Source organism: Phalacrocorax aristotelis, chromosome 5, assembly GCF_949628215.1.
Source record: "Phalacrocorax aristotelis chromosome 5, bGulAri2.1, whole genome shotgun sequence".
NCBI classification, from domain to species: domain Eukaryota; kingdom Metazoa; phylum Chordata; class Aves; order Suliformes; family Phalacrocoracidae; genus Phalacrocorax; species Phalacrocorax aristotelis.
Window position 1 is genome coordinate 58,739,834 of NC_134280.1, and position 27,273 is coordinate 58,767,106.

The window sequence follows — 27,273 nt, forward strand, 5'->3', positions numbered from 1 at the left end:
AGAGCTGGGCTGGAGATATGCACTCAAGGTAATGCAGCATGAGACTGGCCATAAAAAAAAATAAATCCAAAGTCTGTAATGACCTTTGGCGTTCCGCTTGCTTGTTTCATCTGGTTATTTATATTTAGAGTAGAATACCTTCAGTGTTCCCTGGGCACCACTAGGCATCTTTCTTACAAAACTTTTCATTGCTAATGGAAGATGTGTGCCCAGAGTGCAGTGGTTTTGTGAACCCTTTGCACACCACTTGTACTGTCTCATGGACTACAGTTTGGGGACCACTGCTGTACCCCTTTGCCGCAGCACAGAGATGAGCCTCTGGCCTGGGGCAGGAGTTGGCTCTGGCATGAAGATAGATTGTTAAATGTGGCGTCCAGAGCATAATAAGCGCTGAAAGAAAAAGCTGCCTAGCAACTCTGGGGGCATGGGGGGAATAATCCTTACTGGTGCAAAACTTCCTCATGGTTGATGGAGTTTCTGCAAGGCAAGGCAATTTTTCGCACCCCAGTTAAGCTAATACTCAACTAGATTGGTTATTTTTTAAAAATTGGTCATTAAAATAGAGTATATCATGGTCCAGCTAATGTGATTTGAGAGAACAAAACAAAATGAGACCTTAGCGCAGAATTTTTCAGGCTTACCCTGCAACTGAAGAATTTGGCTGGCACTTGGCCCTGCTAGAGAATGGCAGGCTTTGGCGCAGGCACCGAGGAATTTCCTGAGTTATGAAAAGAGAGCACTGGGCACAGGAGAGATCACAGATAAGGCAGATCTTAGAAGATGATTGAAAGTGGAATTCTTTCCTGGTAAATTGGTTGCTTGATGTGGAAACCACCTAGGTTTCTGACAGCCCGAGCACAGCAAGAAGGCCAAAAAAGGGACAAGAGAAACATGTAGAAAGAACGTGATGAGAAAGTGTTTTATTGAGACTTTTAAGTTATTTTGGTAATACACTTAAATCAGTTTTGCTTTTAGAATATTTTTATTAGCCAAGTGGTTTTTTATAGTATTAGCAACTACAGTCTGGTAGGAAAACTGAGATTATCTCTCAGAAATTCAATAATCCCTCAGTGTTATATAAATAACAACAGAAGCCTTAAATAGAAGGGGAAACACACATGATAGTATATTTTTCCCCCCCATATGTAAATCACATGGACTCAAATACTTGATTTGATGTGGTGGTTAAAAATAAGGATAGATTGAAGGGAAACGTGCTGTTGATGAAGGGTAGTGTGAAATGTGATAACTTCTAAATACTATTTTGCTAGTTTGGGAAATACAGCTTTTGTTGTGATATGGCAGATGCTATTGTTTTTCTGTTTTTAAAGTCTTGCACCTAGTTAGCTCTGGTGGCTTAATGTTAGCATGCAACAACAAAAACATGTATTTCTCATGGAAATGTGTGCTTTTCTAAAAGAAAGTGTAACTTTGGAGGTATGTAGAGAAGAATTCTCTGAACTGAGCTTGCATCTTGGGCCATCTTTGTAGATTTTCATACTAACTAGTGCTTAGACTCTGGCATGTCTCCTTATCATACATAAGAAAAATAAACATGTTTTTTTTTGAGGGGGTGTTGGGTGTGGGAGGGTGCGAGGTGGGGGTGGGCTGGAAGCCCAGACATTTTAAGTGTGTAGCATAGGTTTGATTTCCTAGGCTTTGATGACTTAACTTTCACTTCTTATTTTGCAGCTACCCCATCTCAACTACTTTATGTCTACTCACCTAAATATGCTTATAAATTTTCTGCACATTTTTTTTACTGCTTTCTTTTTGCATCATTTGGGTCTGTTTTTTAAATTTTATGCTGCACAGTGAAAAAGTAAAACATATGCCAAAATTCAGTTGCAGTCTGTCCCATCTAGTTGCCGATTTAAAAAAGAAAAACAAATCACAAGCAGCATGCCTTTTCAAAAGATGCAACTGTTTTACCTCTGCTTAATTTTGTTTACCTGTATTTTTTGCCTTTGGTTCTTAGTTACATTTTTTTCAATGCAGACCATTCCTGGGCATGTGAAGTTAAATCCTTAGCCCAGTTCCTGAAGCCAGTACATGGTCTTCAGAGGTTTAACTCTGCATCATGCCAAGGTAGAAGGCTCCCAAGTGACAGTGTGTTTAAGACCCAGTGGGCAGCATGTTACAGGACTGACCTGACTCGAGACGGCATGAACAGCGCAAGCGATGGGTGCTTTGCCTTTCTTAGCAAAGTGCTGGTGGCACTGGACTGACTGCTACCCAGGCTCTACCTTCCTGTTGTTGGTACCGAGACGTTAGTTTGTGTGGGCAAAACTCAGTCTAGGTTGAAGAAGTTGAGATGACTTGGCTGCCAGTTAGTTTTCAATAATTCAGTACTTCCTTAAAACTAATCAAGCGTATAGCCTCTTCTTGAAGGTCATTTCTCAAGAAGCGACATGGGTGCTGGTGGGTGTTAAGCTCTTGACATAATTCATGCAAATACCTTTTTAAAATAAAAATTTGAGAAGCACGCCTAAACCCTTCCCCTTTTTATAAATTTACTTTTCCTTTGCTGACTGAAACATGGGGTGAATGTTGAGAAGCAATCCAAAAACAAGCAGATGAGAGAAAACCGTTGTTAATGCTTTAATTTGAGTGGTCATTTCTTTGTAAAGTAAAGGTACACATTGTGAGGAGTTTTCTTGGTTACTTGTTTTCACTAGGTAGTAAATATAATTTCAAAGTCTAGGTGTTTGTGGTTGTTTTCTGTAGCTATCTAATTTTACTCTGCAAATATTATCTTGGTGTTTCTGCATGCCTCTCCATGTGTGCACAAAGGGTAGCTTCTGTAGCCGTGTTTGCACTTCTATAGGAATGGACTTATCTGTGATGGCATTGCTTCTGTAAACGTGCAACTGTCTGAAGCTGATCAATCCTTGGAGTCAACTTTTTTGGTTATGTTTTGGTTTTTGACAAAAATCCACAGGGTAGAACTTGTGCTGACATGAAGGTGTCACTTTCTGTGCATGGTTTTGCGAATCACAGGTCTGCTCTGGAGGGAACGCAGCATGGTTAAGGCCAACAGTGGGGTCATTGATTTCTCTTCTGTCCTTAGGTCCTTTCTCACAACTTGTGCACAGTATTAAATGTCCCCCACGACCCAGTGGCCTTGGAAGAACACTTTAGGGATGATGATGAAGGACCAGTTTCCAATCAGGGTTACATGCCTTATCTAAACAAATTCATCTTGGAGAAGGTAAGTTTTGAATTCTTGTGTTCTGGTTTTCCCTTTAACAGGATTTGTATTAGAGTGTCTTTACAGTAGACCTCTGCTTGCAGGAAGCATGCTGGTGCGGAGACACTCTCGTTGTGAGTGTGCCTGTGTGGGGTCGTGATGGGGCGGGTACTCTGGAGAGTCTGTGCCTTAAAATGGAAGGGTACACTGTTCCCTACTTCTTGTTTCTCTCCTTGGTTTCTATTTCCTGTTACATCTGGTCATTGTCTAAGTTGTGTTCTTGCAGAACCATGTTCATATTAATAAGGCACCTCAGCCTGAATTTATTTGAAAGTGTCTTAGAGCTATAGATTATCCTTCATACTACAGGTGTCACAGAATATTGTTATAGGCTCCTTTGCAAATAGGAAGGGCAAAAAAATATTTAATGTCTGGTCACAAGGTATTTTAATAAATAGAACCCTTCAGATAGTTGCAGTGGGTGACATTAGGGTGTGTTGTTAAGTTCAGTCTTGCAAGTCCTTTCCTTTCATATCTGAGCACTCTTCAGTCTTCTGTTGTGTTGTGTTTGGGGGGAAGCTCTGGAAAGCTAGCAGGGTTTCCCCTACTCTCTGCTCCATCTTGTTCTAAGATAGGTAGTCACTGGGTCAGTGCTGGGCTCTGGGAGCTGTGCGTTTGAGATTTAGGTTGAAATTTTTGAAAGTAAACTATCTTCCTGGTTTTTTTTTTCTGACAGCTTCTGTTGAGAGACTGGTCTAGATAGTGAAAAGCAGGACACGTGATAGTGCAAACATATCAGCTTCAATACCACTGATTTCTCATCCACCTGGGGGCCGACCCCAGAAACCCTCAAACTTTGACATTGTGGCTACAGATACATAGATGTTTGCTTTCTTTTATAATGTTAAGAAGTTCTGAAGTGATAGGCTGCTGGAAAGTCGAATGCAGCAATTGCAGATTATGCAAAATCCTTAGCCTGATTTGCTGATATTTACTGCTTCTTTAATGTACATTTAATATTGGTGGAAAATATGATACATATATAGAGCAGTCTGGCAGCTTGGAAACAGGAGAAGCTTCATATATCTAGCTAAGTCTTATCAGCTCCTCTGTCTCTTTAGTCTGTGTTTCTCTCAAACTCAGTGTCCTGTTTCATGTGTGGAAGTTGTTGGCTGTTAATACAGATAAAGGTACCGGCTTAATGTCTTGGTGGTTTGATGTTGGAGAATCTTGGTTTGTCTCTAAGAAGTTTGTGATCTCATTTCCACTTTGTGTTGGCTGCCTGAGCTCCTTGAAGATTCAGTGGAGACCAGCAGTTTTTATACAACTTTTGTGGAAAAAGAAAAGGCCTTACTTTATTTTGACCTAAGGGTTATGGTAGTAGAGTCTGAACCACAGTGGTTTTTGTTAATACCATTTGTAGGCAGTAGCAAGCCATTAAGTTAAAAAAAAAAAACAACAAACAAAAAAACCCCATAGATATGGAAGGCTTTTTCAAATATAAACATGCTTTACTCTTAAAGGGTGTTTATAGAAAGAATTGTTACAGAAATGAGGAGCAATTGCATTTAAATAACACTTTAATTTGAAAATTAAAGACCTGGCCACATAAGCATGTTGGTGTGAATTTATAATGTGTAGATACTCTGGGGTACCTTCTTGCCCCATGGTAAAAACAAAGTAAAAACAAAGGACAAGCTACCTTGCTTTCTCATGAAAGGAAAGAGCATGGCTGCATGTAGTTTCTTGTGTTCTTTTATTCATACAGTGATCTGGCTTCCAATAATTGCCTGATATACCCATACCATTAGTTCATCTTAAAAGATGAAGATGTTAAGGAACAGGATTAAAATACCTGTAACTTCAGTTAATCCTGACTAAATGCTTTTAAACAGTTTAGATATGTACTATTAAAAATTAGTGAATTTCTTTAGACAGAAGGCTATCTTTGTGGACTGGAAAAATAATCTTGATTGTGACATCTCATCCTTCAGAGGTGACTTTACATCAGTGCCAAAAGACAACATGCAGTGGCATGAAGTCACTGGTTCATAGCATGTCTCCTTTGTTTAAAACAAGCAAAAATAGCAAACAAGAAAACCCTTCTTTTTTCATTCTTCCAGGGCATAACCTATTCTTTTAGATGGGGTGATTGTAGAACAAATGCTATTAATTTATGCTAGTAAGCAAAGTTACTAAAGAAGGACGGGTGCTTTATACCCCAAATACAGAGGAAGATCTCTCAATTTCCAGTCAAACATCATCTGGTGAATTAATTGATTTGAGCAAGAGCAACCTGATCAAGAGGTATTTTTTTGATCTCAAGATATTTTGCTTTAAAACATTAGTAAAATATTTAAAGAATGAATCCTTAAGTTTCTTTTAGAACAGATATATAACTGTGACTTACAATTTTATTGAGAGGACTTTGTAACCTTTTGAAATAACTTCTGTTGTACTTTTAAAAGCAGCATAGCTTTTTATATTTTTAGTGCTGGCTTACCCTGTGTTACCCTGCAATAAAGCCTCTTTATATAGAACCAAGCTATCAAGATATCCTATAAATATAAAGAAAGGCACAAGTCGGTAGTTTAGTGAGGCAAATCGGTTGCAACTATTTTCCTTTATCCAAGTAGGGAATTTGAATAAATAGTTTGAATAATTAGTATTGTCTTACTGATGATTTTTAGTATCATGCTGCTTGTTACTTAGCAGACAGATGTACCTAGGATTTTCCTGCCTCTGAAACAGAATCTGTTCTTGTTCTCTAAGTGTCCCTTTCAGGAGGGAGCTGTTGCTTGCCAGTATAATGTCTTCATAATTTGTTTTACTTGGTTTCATAACCATATTTTAGCATGTTCCATTATTTACAATATATGTCTTTTAATGCCAATTGAAAATGTTTCATTTTCAGTTATGACGGTGGTATTTTGCAACATGGCTTATTTACAGGGGGGAAGAGTCAGAGTGGGGGAGACAAAGAAGGACATAATTCTAAACCTCAGGTTATCTCATCTTCCAGACAATTTAGTGAATGCTACTTAAACTACCAACTTTTGTTGTATTTTCGGAACTGATCTCACGACTGGTACTTAAGGCGAATATTTTCTATATTTCCTTATGTTTTAGAATTATTTGGTAGGACGTTGATGATGGTAAATTATACTTTGCATATTAGTAGAGATTAAAGATCTAAAAAATTACATGGGTTTTGCTGCATTTTTCTTTCGATTATTTTGTGAAACTTCTTAGAAAGGAAAGGTAGGTGTCTGTTATATATCATGTTTTTATATCTATGAATTTAAGCAGTTTTAAGGTTGGAGGGGTTGGTTCATTTGCATGTTTCATCATTTGAAGAGATTCACAAATGAGAGTAAGAGTTGCTGTAGTTAATAGTGTGGAGTACTGCAGAAGTTTCCAAATTAAATGGTGACTTCAAATAAATTGGACAAATAATGAAGTACAGTTAAAATCATATACTAGTGCCCAGGAAAAATCTCTTGTACAAGGATTTGTTCATAAATTAAGCAACAGCATTGTGTGATATTCACACAGGTTGCAAGCGGGATGAGTATTCTGGCCAAACACAATTGAAATTCTGGTTTCTCAGTAGTGTTATAATTTTCTTATTTTAGTTTCATATCAAGATGATTTCGGTGTAGGATTCATAGTAGAGTCCCCCTGTAATTAAAGATGTTTTAGGGAATCCTCTTTAAATTTAAATAGTCTTTGACCCAGTCTGTGTTTATAAATATGTGTTTTGTTCATGTAATGAAAAAACAATGGGTGTATTTTTTTATGACTGTTTTTTTGACATCAGTACCTCCTGTTTGAGAAGTTTCTACTTCTACAGTTTCTTAAGTTAGAAGTGCTTTTGCAAATAAGTTCAAGTATGACTTTAGAAACTGTTCAAGTCTTTTTAATTTTTGGAATGATGCTTAGAAATGCTCTTTCATAAATCCAGAGAGATTATTAATTCAGTGTAATTATTATGTAGCCACCTACACTGGAGTATTGCCAGTCAAGTAAGCCAAAGTAGCACAGCCAAGACTTTTGGAGTATGGAGTATGGAGCAATTTGAGTTTAGTTCAGGGATTTTCACCTTCTTTCCCCTCCCACCCCATGCAAATGTCCTTGTGGAAGGTAGGTACCAGAAATAGTTGGCATTACTACATGAAATTGCCAAGGAAAATTTTTATTCTTCATTAAATAGAACGATTTATTTCCATCCCCCACCCCCAATATTCCCAGAACAACAATTTAATGATTATATCCTTTATTTAACAGGCAGCCTAATCATTTAGAAAAAAAACACAGATGTGAATCAGAGTTATTTTGGAGAGCTGGGGCTTGTGCGCTCATCTGATTATTGTTCCTGAATAATTCCTAAACAGTGTCTCTGCTCCAGATGCCCTGTGGGTCCCATGAAGTCTGTTTCAGAATCAAGTCTGGATTCTGAAAAAAGGACTTATATGTAAGGAATGATATAGCTAAAGTGGGAGCCCTGGAACAGTGCGACCTAGTCCCCTCTGCCAAAATGGTCCTGAAACCTCCTGCTTGGCTGCTGCCTAATGCTGGTGGCAGTGACATGCTGTATGTGACTTGGGTTTTGATGTGAGTTTCTGAGGTGCACATGATCCAACTTTGTTTTGTGAGCAGAAACCACACACTTTACTCTGGCTAGGGCCTGTGCCTTTCTCCACCTGTCTCCCTGTGGTCATTGATTGCTGCTGTGCTTTAAAACATGAGCTGCTCATAGAGCAACACACCTTATTTATAACACTTAGAGCACTGGCCAGCTGTTTCCCACCCTATCGGCATCTTCCTCAAGAGTAGTGTAACCACTGGGACATTTCCAGGGTGGAACTGCTCATCATTTGGGTGGGTGAAGTTGTTTTAGGAAAGAAGTCAAGATTCATTGGGCAGAGTGGGGAGGACAGGCAGGAAAAAGCACAGGCAAAAGTACCCAAGGGATGAGGCACTGGCAAGTTGAAGGAAGGAGAAAGAAATATGGCTTCTAGCCCTTGTTCCAAAGGGTGTTGGTTTGCTTAGCTGGTGTTGCATTTAAGACCAATGTTTCTTGTGTGAACAACCAGGATGCTGAACTTGTGGCTATAGCAGCTATAGCTCCTGCAGCTTCCACCTTCTTCAAAGGACAGCTGTAGCCTGTAGCTGGCCTCTTGCATTGTCACTTACGCTGGTGGCCAGCTCTGCAAATATGCAAAGCCTATGGCTTTCTTTCATAGTCTCATTTTTAGTCCTGGAAACTGTACTGTAAAGTGCTTCTTGGCATAGGGTTGGTTTCCTGTTTACTTCTGGTTTTTTTTTTTTTTTTTTTTCCCCCCCTCCACCCACATCAGTTTGTCCACTTCCTTAGTCTGTCTTTGACTTAGCCACTATGGTTCACCTCCACTATATTTGACCACTTACCAAACTGGATAGGAAATCATACAGTTTGCAGTGGTGTCCTTGAAGCATCTAAGATGCATGGTTTGGTCTAGCATAAGAAAAAGTCGCTGAACATTACTGGTGTTGTTACTACAGGAGGTACAAGAACCTGTTTCTTAGACATGTTTTCCAAAATCTCAAGGGACTTCCATTGCACTGCAGATCATGCATTTATCAGTTACATGGTCACAAAGAAATAGAATTGCTAAGATGTAGGGTGATAAATAGATTTCATCTTTAACATAAATGAAGGTTTAAAAAGGAAAGAGGAAAAGAAAGCTTTTGCTTAGGTAAATAATCCAGAGATGGGTATGTACAATTGCTAGGTATGATAAAGGATGACAAAAACAAGGAATTATCAGTAAGGTGATGATTTGCAAGTCTGAGAAAAAGGAAAGGTTTTAAGTGGATTAGCGTTTGAGAAAAAATTATTCTGTGCTTATGAATATCCTACAACAATTACATTTGAGTAATATGAAGTGGAAAAACATATTAAAGGTCTTCCCCAGCTATTGTTCCAATAGCACTTTTAGCATATCCACATGTAGTTTTGGCTATAACGGTTTCCAAATTTGCTATGTAAGATCTCAGTAACTCAGTGCCATGGAAGGGCAGTTGGAACTGAGACAGTTATGAAGATGGTTTGGAAGCTAGTGTGCTAGAGGAAACGCAGAATGCAGTGTAGCTTTGTTCACATGAAGTCAGGTTGTAATTAACTCAAGCAGAAATTGGAGGTTGGATATAGATTTCGCTGGAAGAAATTCCTTAGTTAACCCCATGCAGGAAGTCAGACTAGGCTGCTACAGTGCTCTTTTTGGGCCTTGACATTTCTTGCAAACTAGGATTTTCTCAGTGCTTTTTGTATGACTTAGTCTGCTAAACTTTGTTTCTCTGTTATTCTGTGCTATTTGTGCATATTAATTTTGTTCAATTTCTTCATTTTAGGTTCAAGGAAACTTTGACAAAGTTGAATTCAACAGGATGTGCTGGACTCTTTGTGCTAAAAAGAACCTCTCTAAAAATCCTTTGCTGATTAGTGATGAAGATGCATTTAAAGTGTGGGTTATTTTTAACTTTTTATCAGAGGACAAATACCCTTTAATCATTGTACCTGAGGAGGTAAGAAGAAAAAAAGCTAAGCTGTTTAACACCGGTTTGCTTAATGTCCCAGTTGAACTCTGTTAATGTTCGCTAGTCTCTAGAAATTTAAGACAATATAATTAATATAAAACTTCTATTCCCTTCTTTTAATAATGTAAGGCCTTGGGCGCTTTTCTTCATCTTCCAGGGTGCATATGTGGGGATTCCCACAGGATACTTTAGACACCAATGGCTTTATGCATCTGTTATTTAAACAGCCTGGACCAAATAGGAAGTGCTCCTTGCCCCCCAGTAAAAAGCTTATCTTGCTTTTTGTGAGGACTGACTGGTGCTGGGGAGACTAGCTCCAGTACCAGCACTCGGAGCTGTTGAGGTTCTCGCTTCTCTCATGAGCAGTGCATGCATGTGATCTTTAATCACTGTGCTTGCTTATATGTGATTAAAATTTTGCACAGTTAGTACATTGGTGTGATTCTGAAAACAAATTCTCCCCTCTGCTCTGTTACTGTGACTTGCAAGATGAGTTTTCAGTCTCATGTCACCCTACTGATGAAAAGTAGTACTAACTTTTCTGATGATGTCTGTTTCTGATGAAAACCAGCCACCACCTGAATGCGCTTGCTTGAAATGGTTGAAGGAATAATGCTCTTTATACTTTAAGTTCATGAACAAGTGTGGGCAATGTTCAAATAGGTATTCTAACCCTAAAGCAAGATTTTGGTATCTCCACAGTTCTCCCCTTGTGGAGGGGATAGGGAAGAAGCAGAAAAATCAGAACTGTAGACATAAATAATGTATTGCAAAACTGTATACAGAAATCCCAGGTGTTTGCCATTCAGCACTGGAGTACTGATTAATAAATATTTGCAAATTGTTGAGTAGTCAGGGATCAAGACAGTCTGATTTACATGCCACTATGACATAACTGTTGGACTCCAAGCTGTTGTGCCAAATCATGAAGTACAGATAACTCCCTTATCAAAATAAACTGCTTGGTTTTGCTGTGTCACTCCTTAGCAGGAGACTTTCACTCTGTACAATGTTTCTGTTTTTGTGAGACTGGTGGTGATGAGGCCCTACCTAGCATGCTGTATTCGCACAAGAAATGGGACAGTCTTCTTGCTTGCTTTCCTGTTTTTTCTGTCAGTTTTGGGAGACGGGGATGATGGTTATAAAATTCATGACAGCTCCTTTCTTAATGGTGCCAGATTTGGCTTTGATAGAAGGTCAGAGCCACTAAAAAATGTCAAAACTGGGATTCAAATCCATGTCACTGGTCTGTCGTTGTGCTCCCCACTGCACAGCCTGGCTAACCTGAGGGTAGATATTTCATGTCTCCTTATTTGTTGGCATGGTTAAAAACTTCAGACCTGCCAGCTCTGGGGTGTCAGCATTGCTCGCTTGCTCCCCCTCCACCAAGCAAGCCCTCAGATTTGTGCTGCCTTCTGTAGCTGATGCCAGGTAATGACAATGAGCTGATTGTTGGGAGATGGGCTGCAGAGTTGGCTCCGAGCCCTAAAGAGGTTTTCGAGATTTCATAGCTGCTGTTGTTTGCGTTCCTTGCCGTTCTTAATGTCTGGGGTTAACCTGTATTGCTTTTCTACTTGGAGTACTTTTAAAATTCTTAGGGTGGATCTCACTCTGCATCTCCTTGATTATGGCAAGATTTAAATTGTGCAATACTGTTTAAGGAAAGCTTATAGAGCCTCACTAAGAAAGACTGCTCTGTTCTTATTGCATACAATGCCTATATTCACTCTAACCTTTTGCCTTAGACCACACAGGTAATGTAATCAGCCGGTGGAGGAATGCTATCTGTTGAACGCACTCTTTTCTGGTTTGCAGTGGTCTTCCTTGGGTTCTCTGTGCTTCTGTAAAACTCCACATTTACTCATTTACCCTTTTGCACATAATTCCGGAAGTAAAGAAGCAAAGTCTCAATTTTGGTCAGTTTTGCTTTTTCTCTGTCTGACCTTTCCTATCTGCCTTTTGAGTTCTTATGTCTGGGGTTTTTTAATGTTAAATCCAAACTCCAGATTTGCAAAGCATTTTTTTGTATAAACTTGTAGTTGTCTTAGTGCTGAGAATTTTTTCCTGAAAATAACTTTTCTCAATAGCATGCAAAATGGTCCTGGTACCTAGTAAAGGTATTTTCTTTTCCATTTACTTTTTATGCCTCTTGAGTTCATACTAAAGCTTGATTATATATTCAGTCATTTAATTACAAAATGGCTTGTACATCATGTATAAAGTGAGGGGATTTTGCAAAGTGAAGAACAGAGGGAGAGGGTGATGGAAGCATCACTGTTCTGTGATGTTTATATTTTAGTGGCAGCAAAGTAAACCTCTCACAGGTAACTAGAGCTTCCCAGCCCAGGAGCGAACTATCCTTCCCTCCCTGTCTGTTGCTCTTATTATTGGCTGAGAATATTGCGATGCTTAATTTACATCAGTTTCTGGCTTGGAGTCCTTTGTGTGGGATCCAGCTGTTTCCCCTCTTCCCTCTCTTCCACCTCACAGGCTTTTGAATTTTGGAGATTTTGTTTCCCCTTTATAAGTAGCTAGGAAACTTGCCTCAGGTTGGAAGGGTCATTCCTTGAAGATTTTTGCATCCCATCTTGTGGATGGGAAGATTATAATAGAAAGAATTTATTACATCTCCAGTGAATGTGTTGATACACCTTCACGTGGCTATGAGGATGACGTCTCTTTCTTCTCCTTGGAGGAGCTGCTCTTTGAGACCTTCTTGGGAGTCTGATTTTTTTTTTTTTTAATGAAATAAGTGGTTTCTGCGCTTATTTGAACAATTTAGTCTCTGTCCAAGCAGGACAGCTCTCCTGCTTGGGTGTGGTTTCATCTTCTTTGCACTGCACTGGCTAAAGATCGAGGCAGCTGTCCTTCCTTCTAGCCTGTGCTGTGTACTTTTGCACTAGTGCTGCTGTGCTAGACCTTTCATATTAGACAGCCAGTTGTGGCAGGGCTGTTACCCCCATCTGCAAAGTGTTAAGTCTTGATTCCCCGCCCAGGTGTTGAACAGGCAGAAAATTGGGAACAGCTGCAGCTCAGCTGGAGAAGGGAGAACAGGCTACTTTCGTAAGGTTTTGGAGACACAGGCTGAGGAAAGCTTTATAAAGAGCAAAGTGAGGAAAGCAGTTACAAAGAGGGAATTTGAAAGCAGTGGAGATGTGACACAAGGGTAAGAGGTTGCTCATTTAGCAGAGGCCTGGCTGAAGGCCAGAGGCAGCACCTGGCCTGTGCTTCTCACCTGTTGTAGGAGAGATGGCAGCCCTGCACATGAGGGAAATAATGTTAGTAAAATCCAGCATGGGGAAGGGCCTGGGCTGGGGCGTGCAGTTTTGGGATGTGACTTCAAGCTTGAGAGGATTTCTCTATGTTATGGGGAAAAGTCAGGTCACAGAGAGACAGGAGCTGGCGGCTGTGCAGGGCACTGGGCTCATCTGGTAACGGCCTTGGGCTCCAGGGTGTAGCTTCTGCTGGTGACTGGTGGGCAGCTGAGAGCAGTTAGGAGAGTTGGAAAGGAACAGAGATCCATGAATGTGTACTTTGCAAAGGTGCTCATGTCCTAGGGAAATGCAAAATGGTATCAAATCTAAAAGCTCCTTCTCCTTTCAAGTGAAAAGCCTTGTTATGCACAAAGTAAAACACTTCTGTGAACTGGGTGAATGTGGTATTTCAAAAAGATACAGATGGACTGGAGAAAAACAATGCTGTATTTTGTTTGCTCTAGTTAAAATTAGTCCTGATGGACAGCTTTCAGAATTAATACAATTCTAGGCTAACAACAGAATTGCCTCCTGGTGCAGTGAGCGGAGCTTTACCAGGCAGCTGTAGCGCTAATGGGCCCTGGAAGTGGGGGCCTGGGTAGGAGCTCCTTCCCTTCTCCACAGCCAGTCTTTTCCACTAGCTCATCTGAGCCACAGACATCCAGGTGTGTGTTTCCTGTAGCTGTCATAGGCATTACCTCTCCATGAGAAGGGTAAAATAAAGGGAAGAAAGGTGCAGAGAACTGTAGCTGTAAGAGAAGTATTTCTAGCCTGTCGTGAGCTTCCTACAACTCACCTCTTAGTTATTACAGACACATTTGTGTGCCTTGGTATTGTTTAACCAGACATTTTCTGTTTTATAAAAAGGTTTCTGAACACTTCCCCTTTCTTATTTCTGGGCACGTGACTGTAGCCTTGGGAATACTTTATCGCCTGAAAACTGTCGTATGTGGTTAGCTGTGTTTCTGGGCCATCCTTAATGGTGAAACTCGCAGATGCACTGCAAGCTGTACACTCTGTGGGTGTTGTAATATGGTGTTCTCATAACTTGTTTTAAATAAGCCAAACGTATTTGGTGTCTTTGCTTTTTAAGCCTGACTTCTTGAGAAAGGAAGATTTGTACGGTCATTTTTCACTTGTCCTGTAGCTTTCAACTGTATTAACATATGGTATTTATAGTCCTTCTAGTTAGGACAAGGAAGGTCCAAACCTTGTATGGCTTTCAGTGCATTTGAAAATGAGGTGATATTTTTCAGACTGAGGAGATGAAAGTCTGAAGTTGTCCAGTGGTGATTCTTCTGGAGGCACTTCTTGCAGAAAAAGGTTATTTTGCGACCATGTTTGCTTCCGTGTTCTGCATTCTAGTATCAGAAACTGATATGGTGAATGAAATACTGGGATTTGAACCTCGGCTATTCAGAAACAAAATCAAAGCAGATACAATGAAATGAAAGCTGCCTGTGCGGGGTTTAAATTGACCCATGACCTCTACGAATTGATGGTGATGGTTAGAAAGATGTTTAGTCGCTTATGACTTGCATCAGTTCTTCCCATTTCACTACTCTTTTCTTTGATTGCTGCAAAAAATAAGACAGTTTTCAGCTTATGCAGCAGGTTGAACTTAGGATTTACATGTTGACGTGTTACACTGATTTTTGAGTTGACCTTTATTATATTACTTAATGGTAATTTAATTTTTAAAAAAGTAAGAAAGAAAATAATGGCTTATAGTGCATAATGAACACGGTTTTCACAACATGTATTAATCCAGACTAGTTATTGTCCACAAAGTTTAATCAATTCTAGTATGGGGATTTTTTTGTTGATGGAAGAAACCAATATTTGACTTGAATGTAAGTGATGTTCTGATGGGATGAGAAAAAAGGAATTGATGATGACTGTGAAAGGGGATATAATTGCTTTCATGTCTCTTGTCCAGTAATATGTGCTTCCACAGACTTTTGTACAATGTGAATAGACTTCTTACATCTGCTCTGTTAATATCACAAACTTTATTTGAATAGCATGAACCAGAATAGCCTTGTCTGCTGTGCTCTGCTGGGCGTGAAGCCCTCCTTGACATTATTTTTCATTTTTCATCTTCTAAGAGACCCACTTGTATATACAAGAAAAATATGTGAAACATCTATGATACTTCATTCCCCATGGAGTATAGTGCCAGGAATACCTAGAAAAGCAAAGCAAATAGCTGTTGAAACAACATGGGCAAAGAAAGTGCCCTCTGAAAGAAAGTACCAAACAGGCTGCATAGCTCATGTTAAAGAACCTCTGTTTTTTATATTAGTTTTGCCTTCTCTTAGCAAAATTCTGGCTGAAAACTTGCTGTTGATTTGGGATGGAAGCTGTTTTTCATACTGTGGGGCCACTTGGTCCATACTGGCATATGCAGTGTTAGCAACCCCCTTGTGTTTTTACGCCTGTATCTGAAAGTGAGTAAGGTACAGTCAGAATAGCAGCAAACATCGCTTCACATTTGCTTTTTGACACTCTAGTTTTTAACCACAAGAGTAGGTTATGTTTGAGCCAGTAGTCTTAATTTGTCAGTTATTTGCTGAGCTGATGTGTTTTTTTTGTGGGGGGTGGGGAAATGTCATTTGCTCTCAGAGGTTCCTCATTTGAGCACATAATGAATGGTCTTTTCTTTGCTTCCACACTTAGCAGATCCAACTTACTTCCTTATACTTACCTCACACTGTTCCATATTTATACCCAACCCCCCAATACTTACTGTTGCTATTGAGCAGATATGTTAGATAAAGTTTTTTTGGGGACTTTAATTAGCTGTGTACTTATCTGAATGCAAGATAAAGCTTGACTTGTTGGTTTTTTTAATTTTAGAAATTAAATTGTAACATGCACAGAACCTTTTCCAGTTGAGAAAAGTGAATATTTTAAAATAATGAGATAATTCACGTACTTTAATGGGATTTGTGGTCATGTAGTGACTGGTGGATGGGTGGCTAGCAGACTTAAATGTTTAAATCTGTTCTATTAATCAAAATAAGGTAAAATGTGTACAAATGATATTACAGGAAAGGATAGGTTGACTTATTTTTAGTGCATTATATGATAATGTGTACTAGCCAAGAGTTTTGCATTGCTTCTTTTCCAGACCATTAGTTTGATACACATTTTGTTCATATGGCTTGAGGGGCAAAAAAGTGAAAAAAATCTATTCAGGTATAATTTATTTTCTTTTGTCCGTGTGTCCTTTTGTCTGGAAGTGAGTCCTAGTACATTGAGATAATCAACCAAAGGAATTTGAGAGCTGCATGCCTCAAGCAGTGTAATAGGCTGTGAAATCTTGGAACAATACATTTTAAAGTAAAAGTTCATTAAGTTTTAATGATTTTTTTTTTTTTTAATTACTGTCTAGCATTTTAGCAGGTATATTATCTACCTAGTTAAGCCTCAGTTATTTTAGCTTTCTGTTCAGCTAAAGTGCAGGATTGTAGTTCTGAACTGGTGCTGCTCAGAGGGACTGAGCTGAGTGGCAGAATATGTTTTGAACATGGGGAAAAAAGTTACTCCTGTGCTGATGCCAAAGCTCATTTCAGCTCATCAAATCCAGGTTTTAGGAGGTTTGTTTTGAAATAAGTTTGCAGTACTACTGCTCTTGTATACTGTGAAGGTCTTTTTTGGGTTGGTTTATATTCTATAAAACTTACCTGGAGTAGGAAGTAAGCTGCTTCCTGCCTTTAATTGAATGCTGAGGGTTTACGGTAGCTGATGCTCAAAAGCCTTGGATTAATTTTTTACCTTAAGTATTTTGGAGAGTGAAAATCACCAGACCATACATAAAAGATTTTTAAAGTAGTTACCAAACTTTACAGAAATCTAGTAAAAGTTGTATGTTGAGTGCTTGGGAGAGCATGCTAAAATTTCCATGCTAGCATGTGACTGTACTAACTTCAGTGACTCAGAACTGTGCGTGGAACCACTGCCAAGCTCAGTTTTGTGACCTGTTCTGGTAGACAGTCGAATATGAGCTGCGGTGAACATCGCACAGCAGAGCCCTGGCACTGCAGCGGCAGGAGGCCCGTGCCACCCTCTCCAGCCTGCTGCGCGAAGCCTGTGTGGAGGGGGCGAAGCGGGTGTGCAGGTGTGCCCTCCCCGGGGTTGCTTTCCGCAAATGGGCACAGCACAGAGCTGAAAGTTGTCTGCTTATTCCATGTGTTAGTTGCACTTGTCTACAATTGGAATGCCACTTTTGCAGAGGCCTCTGTTCAAATCATATCTTTGCTAGTAAGAATTGCATGAAGAGCTAAAAATATTTAAATGCCTTACTTGGTGAAGCTGAAGTGAAAAGCAATGCTCTCTACAACTTCTGTATCCACCCTGGAGGCATATTCTGTGCCTGGCTAGTCTGTCTTCTCTTCAGACAGTCTTTACAAAGAGGACATGACAGCCACATCTTGGAGGGATAAGCATTTCCCGCTCATTCAGTGGAACAGGAACTTTCTTCTAGATCCTGCAGCGACTTTCAGTAGCTTCTCCATTTTGCTGTAGCATTAGTCTGTGTGCTACTAGAGTAGGGGCTATGAGACTAAAAACAGTTACTGAGCTGAAATAGTAAGAAAAGCCCACCCATCTCATCTGTAGGGTGAATTTGGTGATTTACTGCTTTGCCAGATAAGTGTGTTCTGGTACATGCTTGTGTGTTTCTTGATCAAGGATGTGAGGGAAAGGAAGAGATTTGCCTTGTACCAGTTGCAAAAGAGAGAAGCAGCAGCCCCAAAATTAGCATGTATGCTGCATAAAAACTTTGAGGTCTGGGAGTCCTTGAGGTGAAATGTGTGGGGGAAAAACCACTTCTTTATTTCTTTGTACTCCCAAATCTCTTGCGCAGACACTGCTGGGTGCCCAAAAGCCTATTAGACCAACCGAAAAGCGACTCTGGGCTGTAGCTGAAAAGTTAATTTATTCTGTGGTGAAACATCCCCTGTCTCTCCCAGCTAGGTTTTTTTACCCGTAGGAAAAATCACATTGTGTTTTCAAGCAGTGCGAGCAGAGGCAAACTAGCACTGGTGATTAGAAAAATGAAGTCCTGGAAACCATTTGTTTTCTACCGCTTTTCAATGAGGCACATTCATGCTGTACACCTTAGTCATTTTTGATAATGGGATTCAGACTCCTGAGTCACTTAGAGTTTCCAAAACCACACCTAAAATAGGTAAACTGGAAGTGGAGCAGACTGTCCTGAAGGACTGTCCTTCAGAAAAGCAGCACTTAAGGAAATCTGTGTTATTTCCACGTGCACAGAGAGAACCTGAAAGGAAGGTGGTGCTTTCCCTCCCCACCTCCACTGGGCAGTGTGCAGGTCCCACCCTGTGGCGCATCCCTCATGCCTGTAGAGAAGCAGGGCAGCTGGGAGGAGCCCTGGCCTGCAGATTTGTGGACAGACCTACTAGGAGGTGGTTCTGTTCTGGCCTTGTGGTGGGTGCCTGGAGAGAAAGCGCAGCCCTTGGGGGAGCTGCTGCTGCTGCCCTGGCCCTGGTGGGCTTGTGCAGGAGGGTGCTCTGGCACGGGGTTACTGAGCACCCTCTGCCTAGGCTTCCTCCTTAGGGAGGGTGCAGGCAGCTTCACTGTCTGCCTTGGCTGGTTGCTGAAGGCAGTCGGGTTCCCTGCAATGCTGGCAAGGAAATGCAGTGAGCCATTATCCAAAATAGCAGAAGGCCACATCATCTTGGTCTGTCTTCAAAACGGGGTTAAATGCTGTAATTACTACGACTAAAGTCAGAGGATACTAACTTAGAAGCATGGCTTTTACTTTGTTGTGTAGAGGTCTTTGTAGGAAGGCTCTTACCAATTATTTTGTTTGAAGAACCATTAAAAGTATTTTACTTGTGCTCAAACCTGTAGGTGGACTTAATTTAAAATACTGCGTGTTTCAGGATGAGTTTAAAAACAACATTAAAACACAGCCTAAAGAAGAAACCTGGCCTACTTTTCTTCTTTTTCATTCTTGTGTTTATTTTGACTAGTATTATTAGTGTTAACAATCTGTGCATGGTAAGGCTTACAGAATGTTGAGAGATTAAAGGAAAAGGAGAGTTCATTTCGGAAACAATAAAAGCGGACGTGAAAAATGTGTTATTTTACTTCTTTTGATACATCTGCCAAGATTGTGTCCAGTGATGGAGTGCTTGAGAGCTAGAGAAGAGGGGTCAGCTGAAGACTAAGATACGTGATCGTTCCTTGGTAGTTTTTCCATTTCACTTCTTGTCCAAACTGCCATCTTTTCTTATTTTTTTCTAATTTGTTTGCTTTTTATCTTACAAGAATACTTTTTGAAACTTCTTGCTTTCTCATACTTCTGTCGTCACAGTTTGGAAGCTGTTGCTGGGAAGTTCCCGTATTTTTCTGTAGGAATCTGAAATATTAAAAGAGGCTGTCAGGTACGATTCTTTGTCTCTTTACCATGAAGAGCATAGCTGTGGGATGGGCTTGGCAGTCAAAAGTTCAACGGAGACAGGAGCCTAAAATCTTTGCTAATTAAACCACCTATGTTTAGGGGCCTACACATGAACGTAGGAATCTAGCTGTGACAATAGTCTCTAGGTAAGCCTAGTTTACAGCTCTGAGACACTTGGTTTGCATGCCTACTGAAAATGATTAATTTCTGTTTGTATTCCTGCACAGATTGAATATTTACTTAAAAAACTCACCGAAGCAATGGGAGCAGGCTGGCAGCAAGAGCAGTTTGAGCATTATAAGATTGCTCTCAACACCAGTCGAGAAGGTCTTTCTGCGTGGGAGCTGATTGATCTCATCGGAAGTGGGCAGTTTAGTAAAGGGATGGACCGACAGACAGTGTCCATGGCAATCAATGAAGTCTTTAATGAACTCATATTAGATGTACTCAAACAGGTAAGAACCACAGAGGACTAATGTTTTAAAGCAGAACAATTTATTGCATAATTAGAAAATGTTCTACTTGTGCTGAGATTTCTTTACCTGATGGATAATGAGCAGGGGAAAATCAGGTAAATAACCTGTAAGTGTTCTCTAACATGAGCTTATTTTTATAAAAGAGAAGTTGTGCTGCTCTTCAGGTTGTTGTAACTGTTGCAGTATTATGATGAGTTGCTTGTTGGGAGAGTTTGTTTTTAGAAAGTAAAAGTGTCCTCTGACTTGAAACACAGCCTTTTTAATGCTAGTGTCAACTGCTTGTTGGCTGACAGAATAGATGCAACATGCTGTCAGTTCTTAAACTGGTGACAACTGTTCAATCTTTGAGAATGCCTTTTTTTTTTTTTTCCCACCCCTAGTTTCAGTTAAATTGTAGCAAATATAAGTTGTGCTGATGGTAACTTTTGTATTTGAACACAGGGGTCTGGACAAAGGTATTGCTCAAGCTGAAAGATCTGCTTCTAAGTTGCCCCACTTCAACAGGGCAAAAAGGCGTAGAAGAGCTCCAGAGCGCTCTCCCTTCTTGTTCTGCTTAGCAACCTGTGTGACTGACAACTTACCTGTACTCAAGAAGTCATGCTGGCCTTTATTAGGGTTTTCTTATGTTATTATGTATTATAATAATATCTATATTATTTGCTTTTTCATGAAATATATTTTAAATTATATTTGCTTTCTTAGTAAACTTCTGTCAATCTTCAGTTTCTTTGAATTTCCAGTGGCTGGATTATTAGTTTAGGAATGGCTTTAAAGACTGCGCAGGGACCTCTGAGGGGTCACAGCAGAGCTTACCTAGAGAGCTATTTAAAATTGGCTTCTACCTGACAGAGAAGTTTTTTCATCTTGATTTCTTGGCGAGGAGAGAAACAAAGGCTTTCTTGGCAGGCTTTCCTAAGCTGTTCTGAAGAAATCATCAGAAGGTCTTGGCACAGGAAATTCTTTCAGAATATCCACAGAACAATGCAAAAGCCTATTTTTGTTAACTGCTGGTTGCCTCTTGGAGGTGAGAGCTGGGGATACACACACACAGAGTCAGTTGAGGGCCAAATGAAGTAATTCTGCTGTTTAATACCATAAAATAAAATAACCACTCTCAGGTCAGTCCTTCCACTTGAAACTTGTGAGAAAATCAGATTGCAGTTTGATACTGCGTTCCGTGTCTCTCCCCTCCTTCCTTCCCGCCTCCCCCCAGCCCCCACCCCCACCCCCTTTTTTTTTTTTAAACTGGCTCCTTTCTTTCCTCTCCTGCTGGCTGGGCCTCTTTATCAAGGATGTCTGAGTACCTTTGAATGGTTCCCTGAAATTTAAAAATAGTTTGTGTCAAGATTTGGCCCAGCGCCTCCTGGACAGTCACTGGCCTAACGGAGAATGGAGTTCCCTGTGTGACTTACAGATATCTGGGTACAAGCTGTGACTGAACCAGTTACCTTGTTGATTCACAGAATTGTCCAGCTTGTTGCAGTGTATGATTACTTCAAGGTTTTCATTGATGACATATCATATCGTAGCCAAGTGTCATACTACCCTTGTACACTTATCCTGGATCTCCAAGGCTTATGGAGTGTAGCACCGATAGTTAAATCTGTGATATTTAGTTTTCTGAAAGACGTGTCCTTGGTGTGATTGTTGGCACAAAAAGATCCGCAGAGCTGTCAGTGGGCTCTTGGAAGATGAGAAGCAGCTGATGCACTGAAATAATAAAGATTTTGCAGAAGTTTGAGGGGGAAGTACCAGTCTGACTTGGCTTCTGAAAGCAAATTCAGTACATCAGGAAGGGGAAAAACAGCTGGCTGTGGCTTAGACTGTGCAAGGAATGAAAGAGTGAAGCTGCGGGGGTCCTTTGCATGCCCTTGTGACCATCCAGACCTGGGGCCCGAGTACAGAGGCAGCAAACAAAGCCATTTCTATGCACATTCCTGTTTTGGAGCAAGGGGGTGGGATAGCACAGGGGAGTAGGCACGGCCTTGGCTTGGCTGTGTTTAACTGGCTGGAAAAGCTGAGCACAGATAAGCTGTATGTTTTGGGGGGGTTGTTTCTTTTTTGTTTGTTTTGGTTTGTTTTTTAAACAAAAGAGCTGCTCCAACTGTCCTGAATTTTTTATCCAAAATTGCTATAGTTAAAAACAATTACAGAAAAATGTTCCTTGGTCTCCTTTCCAACTCCTCCATCCTCTTAATCTGGAATACTTCGAGTACACTGCTTTCTATATGACTTGTTCATAGCTATATTGATGTAGGTGTTTCAGTTTCATCTGTGATTTGATGGTTTTCTGAAGTTAGAAGTCAGGCAAAAGTATGCAATTGGGGAATATGTTTTCAGAAATGGTGGGTATAGCTGTAATATGGGCAAACTTTGAAACTCTAGATTAAAAACTGACTAGGTCATAGAAGTACCCCTGATAAAAATCAAATGCCTGAAAGAATGACCAATTATTATATCATTCTTTGTGCACCCTTTTCCGTGAGATGGTTTTTGAATTGCCGTAGCCACACTGGATAATGTGTAACAGGGTTACTAGTATAACTGCACTTAGTATTGCTGCTTATATTTTAGATATGTTAATCTAATTTCAAGGAAAATAAAATACTGTGAGTGAAATCTTGGCATTGTTTAAATCAAGGTACAATTCTGTTCCTTTAAGGGAAAATCCAGGCTTCACCAGCGTTCCCGTATCCATCCAATAAAGATGCCAGGAGTATGGTTCTGTTATCAGTTTTTCTAACATACTCATTGAAGTATTCTGTGTGGGATGGCTTCTTCAATAGGGTGCAGCTAAATGAGTGTATTGGCAAGGTAGAGCCACTCCCGGGGCAGGGATGCTCCAGCTTTGTCCCTGGGAATATCCCGTAACAGGCTGGGTTTACAGTGCATAGGTGCAGGCCCACATCTGTCACTGGGGCGTGCAGCTGTGCAGGACTGATTTTTTAATAACATCTGTCATTAAAGTATTACAGGCGAATCTTAGCGATGGCAAATGTCTCTGCTTGACTGAGGAATTTTAAATAGTAAATGTCATCACAGAGGACCAAAGAGTCATAGTAATGACTTGATAATGACATAACAATAATAACTGTTCAGTTCTTCGGGTAAGCCAGTTACTTTAAAAGTGGACAGAAGAACAGTGAGTAGTTTCTTGTGGGCTAAACAATTAGCAGTGTGCTGGTATTAGCAGTTGAAGTGTGTCATTGAAGTCTTTAGGGCCTTGAGCTAACTTTTCTGTGTGCTCTATTGGGCCTTTAAGCCACATAAGCAGAAGACCAGGCAGTTCAACAGAAGCTGGGCATTTCAGCTGATCTGTTGCTTTTTACAGGGCTATATGTTGAAAAAAGGTCACAAAAGGAAAAATTGGACGGAACGATGGTTTGTGCTAAAACCCAATATTATTTCCTACTATGTAAGTGAAGATTTAAAGGACAAGAAAGGAGACATCATACTGGATGGCAACTGTTGTGTAGAGGTAAAATAAAAAAAAAACCTACCAAAAACTATGAATGTCTCTAAAGATAAGAATTAATCCTTTTTTGTGTGTGGGATAGACTCCTCATACATTTCGTTAATGGAGCTTTTTTCTTACTTTATATAAAAACAGTTCATAAACACTCCTTTAATAAAGGTTCTTAGCACTGGTGTTTGTAGCTCTGTAACAGGTAACTGCATACCTGGGGCTTGACAATATAACTTAGATATCAGTGTTTGCAAAGCTAATCCTTTTGTTACCCATTCTAGGCCTTGCCTGACAAAGATGGAAAGAAATGCCTTTTTCTCATAAAATGTCTTGATAAAAGCTTTGAGATCAGTGCCTCTGATAAAAAGAAGAAGCAGGAGTGGATTCAAGGTGAGTTTTCAAAAAAACTTAGTTATGTGAAAGTTAAGGTAAGCTGAAGTCTTACAGCTGTGCTTTACACAAATTTGAAATTCTTGGTTGTGTCATTTTTGATGTCTCCATTGTGGGCACATGAAAAGGTTCTTTAAGGAGCCTGCGACTCAGGAAGAAAACTAAGGATCCATGTAAAGGGAATCAGTTTCTGTCATTTAGGTGCCTCAATTTAGGCAGCCAAAGCCAAAATGAAATGGGTATTATTGTTGTTTGCTTTTTCTGTATCAGCTGTACTTCTAGGGATGGGAAAGGGGAGGGGAATACATTGTAAATAGTTGCTCTAGGGGAGAAAGGGAAACCTTAAACCTTGGTCATTCCAGCGTCATAAAATACTGGCTTTGCTTTTACAGTTTTGCTTGAGGTAGTATGGTTTGGTGAGGTGAGGTTAAGGCGGGGAATTAGGGCTTCCTTTTCTATTCCCTAGGAGCGAAGTTACTCCTGTGAGATGTTCCCAGATATGTGCTGAGTGATAGTTACATGCATCTTTTGCAGAGTGAGGTAGAAGTCCTTGCAAAGCCACTGTTGCCAATGCCATTGAAGTATGTACAGCATTTAAATATTTGGATCTGTGTGCTTTCATTTGCACTTCCCTCTTTACCTAAAGCATGTGTTTAATTGCACCAAAGTCAGATGTATGATGAATGATTATTTAGCTCCAAAAGGAGATCTTTTTTCACTGTTCTAGTAGGTGAATAAAATATCAACATTATCCGCCACTCCTCAGCTTTGCTCTCTGAATGTTTCTTCACTTGAATACAAGTGAATGAGAGCTACTGTCTTACTGGGAGAACGTTTTCCCTTGGAGTATCGGTAAGAATAAAGGGTTTACGGTTGGTTCTAGGGAAGTAAGTGAGTGATGTATATGTTAGATAACATCTTACTGCTTGATTAGAGTCACTGAATCTAGGTAGTAAGAAATCCTGAAGTGCTGGGGTGGTTGTGGCGTGTTGTTTTGTTTTGGTTTTTTTGTTTGTTTGTTTTTGTTTCTTTGTTTCTTTTTGCAGCTAGGCATAAAAGTGACTTGTGTGTCCGTGGCCTGTGAAAAATCAATAGTGGAATTGTCATTACCAGACCTTATTCTGGTGGCACACAGTCAATACTGAAAGCCAAGTATCTTTCACTTTTGGTTTGTGTTGACAGGTAGCCTGATGAGACTTAGGAGACCTGACAACAGTTATTTCTGATATAAACACACATTAAAAAACCAAACAAACCCCAACAAACAACAACACACCACAAGTATTAATTCACTAAGTTGATCTGAAAAGTTTAGCATTGCCCCTTCACTGGTGTTCTCTTCCTCTCCCTTGGTTTTGCACACTCCTTTCCAGCCATACAGACCACTGTAAACCTGCTGAGAGCGGGGAGCCCACCACCCCACAAAGAAGCGCGCCAAAAACGGAAAGAATTGCGCCAGAAGCTGTTAGCTGAGCAAGAAGAGCTGGAACGGCAGATGAAAGAACTGCAAACAGCTAATGAGAACAAGCAGAAGGAATTGGAGACTGTGCGAAAGGTGGGAGTGGGCGCTGCTAACCTTCAAGCTTTAAGCTCAGTTGCTGTGGTTGAGCTGGCTTTCCTGAATTACAATTAGACATCTATTTTCTGTTCAAGTGTTCAGACACACTGATTGAACTCCTCCAGAGGAGGGTGCTTGTTTCAGCATCAACCCTCTAAGCAGGTATAGCTCCTGGTTGAGCCTGCAGTAAAGCCTTCAGCAGTGTCTAAGGACCGTTCAGTAGGCTCAGGGTCACTCACGTGGCCCACCCTGTCCCCTGTACTTATGACGGTATTGTGAAGCTAGTGTAGAAGAAAGCCCCGGCTCTGTTGCTGATGTTTGGGGACTGGAGTCTTGGTTTCCTTTTCTGTCAGACATATCTGTCAAACTCGGGGCTTTCCATTAAGATGTTCTCACATTGGTTCCCAAAGTTATGGTGTGTGACTTGTATGTGGGAAACTGTTATCTTCACACAGATATAGTTTCCAGAGAAATAAATTATATTTACCAAGAGTCCAAAGATGCAAAGTGTTTTTGTGAGTATGTATAGGCATAATTTTATTAGAGTAGTTTGTGAGAGCTTTATAGCGCTGAGACACACAGCAACCATTTATAAACTGTTTAAATGCATGGTCCATGTAAATGCGGGCTTGACATCTAAAAGCCTGAGAAGTGGACTAGAAATTGCCGAGTATTAGCAGTAGACTTGCTGAATAAATTTTTTTCCTTGTAGACAGCTTTTTAGTCTAATGACTGCTAGGAGACACCAAGGTGCTTTTGCTGTGGCTGCACATGCTAACAGTACATCGACCATGCTGCTGGAGTGGTGTACTTTGGAACAACTGGTACCGCTGCAATAGGTCTCCACAGACACTTGATTAGTATCCAGATAGACTTTCTATCTTTTCTTTTTAAAGACTTGCAAGAAGACTTACTATGGCTTTTATTGCCGTGATACCTTTTAATGAGGAGTGTGCCTTGGAAATAGCTTAGCGTGCCATCAAAGACCTCCCTCCCCCACTGCTGCCTAACATTTTGGCTGCTGAGTCCCTGCTACTAGAGCAGTCCAGACCTTTGCTCTGTGCTTAGTCTAAAAAGTATTTTGTTCACAACCTTCCTAAATTAATTTGGTTTTTTTGCATTCCCATTTAGGACAAGTCTGCATCATTACTTGAGTTTTTCATAACTGAAAACCAATAATTTTAGCCCTCAAATGGAAAAAAACTGTAACGATCGTTGCGGCGGGGGGAGCTATAGCTATTGAGAGAGCATTTTAAAGGTGCCAAGGCTAGAAAGCAAATAAAAATAATCCAAAATGTATCTTTTAAAAAGTCATTAAGTCACAATTTGTGGTGAGGAGACATTTGTCTTCTTTTAATTAACCTTGCACCGACAGTACTGATGTAGGTATTATTCTTTTTGCCTTAAATGGAGTCTGACAGTGGAAAACCATTTTTAAAATTTAATTTTAGCACCTATATTCTACCATGTGTTTAAGATTCAGAATGCAGTCTCTGGGGCGTTTTGTAGCAATCACAATGGTTAAACTAAAGAGACTTGTGGCAAGAAGCATCTTTTGAAGTGGACTGGATTAAAATGACTTCTCAAGGAAAGTAGTTTAGGCTTTGACATGAACTACTGCACTTTGACTGAGTGGAATTAGTGGGGGAGGTACCTTGCTGGAGAAACTTAAAGTGTTTGATTAGTTAGAAAAATGTTCCTCAGGGAAAGGGCTTTGTAACTAGTTCAGGAAACTGAATTGTTCTGGAAAGCTTAAGAGTTAGATTTGCTTCTGATGGCAGTGAGCCACCACTTTTGTGTAGCATCTGCCAAAGTGCACCCTGAGCCTGGTTTGTATTTTGATAACTCCTGTAGTAGAAAATTTCAGAAGAATAAGAGTCTTTGTCTCAAATACTTTTTTTCTTATTTTTAAATGGATTTTTGA

At 40.1% G+C, this 27,273-nt stretch overlaps 1 protein-coding gene across 1 annotated transcript in view; it reads left to right on the forward strand.

Moving 5' to 3' along the window:
- The window catches only part of SWAP70 (switching B cell complex subunit SWAP70), a 41,175-nt gene that overhangs the window by 5,119 nt on the left and 8,783 nt on the right, over nt 1-27,273 (forward strand). Inside the window, exons 2-7 of the mRNA XM_075094792.1 lie at nt 3,071-3,211; nt 9,584-9,757; nt 19,687-19,914; nt 23,267-23,413; nt 23,683-23,791; nt 25,165-25,346. Of these exons, the coding sequence (XP_074950893.1) occupies nt 3,071-3,211; nt 9,584-9,757; nt 19,687-19,914; nt 23,267-23,413; nt 23,683-23,791; nt 25,165-25,346 (981 nt within the window). The remainder of the gene's footprint in view (nt 1-3,070; nt 3,212-9,583; nt 9,758-19,686; nt 19,915-23,266; nt 23,414-23,682; nt 23,792-25,164; nt 25,347-27,273) is intronic.